Raw genomic sequence first — 2,825 nt, 5'->3', positions numbered from 1 at the left:
GAGAGAGAAATCTTAATCCTCATGATGAAACTTGTTGGAATCTTTTTTCTTCCCAGAAATCAACTATTTAATTTTCTGCTTTCAAATGGTATCAGAATATCCTGTCAACAAAGTTTACAGATGATTGTTGGGGTCAACAAATATTTGTTTATATTTTTGAATTGAGGAAAAGATTGTATGGAGGGCAGGGTTGATTAATCAATTGCAAATTCAACTTTGAAAAGATTTCTGCTGGAAGAAGAAGATCAATCTGTCAAAAAATGACATGTCTAGAATACCTTAAAGATATAGCAGCATTCTACCCTGTTCAAGAACATGTTGCTAAGCATTTTTAGCTGTTCCAGGGAACATGGAGCCAGAGAAATGAAGAATGGGGCTCATAAGATATTTCTAATTAACTAAAACCAAAATACTTCATATCAGTCTTCCTCCCGTTTTGATAGGATGGAAGTCACAGAATGGCAACCCCTATTTTCATCTATTTTCTGAATTTTCATGTTCCTTTGTATGAATTCAAAATTCATATTTAGCCCACCAATTTCAATTCTGAATTGTCATGTTTCTTTGCAAGAATTCAAAATTCATATTTAGCCCGCCAATTACATGATAAGGATTGATCCAACTTACTGCAATGTTAGAAGAAAGAAGAAAAAAAACTTATTGCAATCTTGAACCCTTATTTTTTGAAATTTGATTTATTGCAGCTAAATGATTTATAGTTGTGCTACTTATATCTTGCTATCCAATAGGAGGATCATAGAAAGAAGAACAATAGGGGAAGAAGGATAGAAGAAAAAGGATGAAGAGGGCAGGGAGGAGACGAAAGAGGGAGAGGGGGAGGAATAGAGTAAGGAAAGGAGGAATGTGAGGAAGAAAAAGGAGATAAGGGATTTAAATAAATGAAAAGACATCTAATAGTAATGCTAGTGGTGTGTATTCGGATCTGATTCCGACAGGCAGAGAGTTCTTCCCCTACTTTTTGTTAAGTGGAACTATGAGCAAATGAATGAAATGATTTAGAATTTGCAGACAAGAACCTGTTTCTAGTCTGAACTTGTCGTTTCCAAAGAACAATCAAATCCTCAAGTGACATTGCAAGAATGATGGAGCTCTTTGATGAGAGTTCCATGTTGGTTCAAATCTGATTAAGCAAAGCAACCTTAAGAAACCATGTGAGTCAAATTAGGAAAAAGAAAGTTCAACTTTTCCAACAAAAGCCACCAAAACAATTTCAAATCCCAGGGTGGAAATTTGGGTTGTTCAAAGTCCATACAGTATCTGCATTGTGCCAACCTGTTGTGAATGGAGGTACGCTCAGGAACTCATCAAATTCCTTAACATGAATGTCACAACAATTCCATTGCATAAGGGAGAAGAAAACAGGATGATGATCTGATAAATGATTGCTAGAATAAAGAAAATTTACGCCTCACATCTAGTCATGAAATACTGCTGGGCCTAGATGGTATTCACATGCAGCTTCATGGTTTTCTTTTCTCCTTGAATGTTTTGACACATCAGGCTGGGTTCATTTTATACCACCCTTTTTCCTTATCTGGGGTAGAACTGTTGGTGGTGTTTGTTGTACCGGTCACCACAATTTGGTTCAAAGGTCTCCCCTGTGACCCTGAAGTATATCAAGTTCCATCAGTAAGTTCCAATGCCAAGTCCACCAAAGTAAACTCAAAAGAAAGACATTTCTGAAAGAAATGATGGTTGAAAATGCTGGTCTGATTTACCAGTAGGTAATTACTGGTATCTACCACTCCAACCAAACACAATGAAACATATAGCTCGGTACCAGCCAATTCGAATAATTTTTTCAATGATACCAGGGTGCAGCACAGTGTATTATTCGGTATCTCGATACCATACTGCTCCGAAAATCTTCCAAAACTAGTATTAAACCAATATTTACAACTTCAGTATACTGTGAATACCAAAGTCCTCAACCAAAGCTTACAAGAGGCTGATGTCAAAGAGATTAATGACATCTAAGCCTTCCAGCAAGTTATAGAAAGATTACAAGACAATCTCATATCAGAAAGAATATACCATGGCAAGAGCAGAAACATCCTTGATGGCACCTTGAATAAGAATCACTACTTTTTAATACTTTTGAGTGGAAAACTGAACTGCCACTAGCTTTTGAGTGTTTGCGGACACGATCTTGGTAACTAGTTTCTCAGTTGTGAAACCAGTTATATGCTTACCAGACTTACGTCTTAAGTAATGCATGGAAGAACTAAATTTACTAGGTAAAAAACATCTAGGAGATAAGATTTATTTCGACAATGCTCACTTCAATGACGGTGAATCATAAGTTTGGCTGCAATTAAAGAATGATACAGTTAATGGATATCTAATAAAATAATTTCATATGAGACTATGCTTTACTAAAATCAACATGCTATTATCAGTCGGTAGGAGGAACAGCTTACACTGGAATCACCAAAAAAAAGCTTAAATCATGACTTGTTTGCTTGCAACAGCTCCATTTTTTCATACCATCATGAAATATAGGCCGGAAAGATCATAGAACACTTACACAGCATGTGTGGAAATTCACCTACTCCTGTTGAAGAAGAGAAGCCCAATATCAAAGATCAAAATTTATTCTGGGATTTAATTTAGCATGTAAATAAGAAAAAAAGAAAACAAAAGAATCCTGTGAAATACAAGTACAATAACTAGACATATAAAGATCTGTGGGAAAAGAAGAACCATTTCGTAACCTAAATTGCTCCACCTTCTCTGGTATGGCCAATCGTTAATGAAGAACAAAAGAAATTGATGCTGTCTACTTCACCTACAGCTAATTATGT

At 35.8% G+C, this 2,825-nt stretch overlaps 1 protein-coding gene across 1 annotated transcript; it reads right to left on the bottom strand.

Annotated features, from left to right (window-relative positions):
• Positions 1 to 1,231: 1,231 nt before the first annotated feature.
• LOC135680325 (cysteine and histidine-rich domain-containing protein RAR1-like) lies at positions 1,232 to 2,530 on the bottom strand (the record flags this gene model as incomplete). The annotated part of the gene is made up of 3 exons (XM_065194204.1): positions 1,232 to 1,428; positions 1,596 to 1,627; positions 2,442 to 2,530. Coding segments are annotated over 3 exons (318 nt in total), but the record flags the coding sequence as incomplete, so codon positions are not given.
• Between the last annotated feature and the right edge of the window lie 295 nt (positions 2,531 to 2,825).

Source organism: Musa acuminata, chromosome BXJ1-8 (assembly GCF_036884655.1).
Source record: "Musa acuminata AAA Group cultivar baxijiao chromosome BXJ1-8, Cavendish_Baxijiao_AAA, whole genome shotgun sequence".
Lineage (NCBI taxonomy): Eukaryota > Viridiplantae > Streptophyta > Magnoliopsida > Zingiberales > Musaceae > Musa > Musa acuminata.
This window is presented reverse-complemented; position numbering and strand designations above follow the sequence as displayed.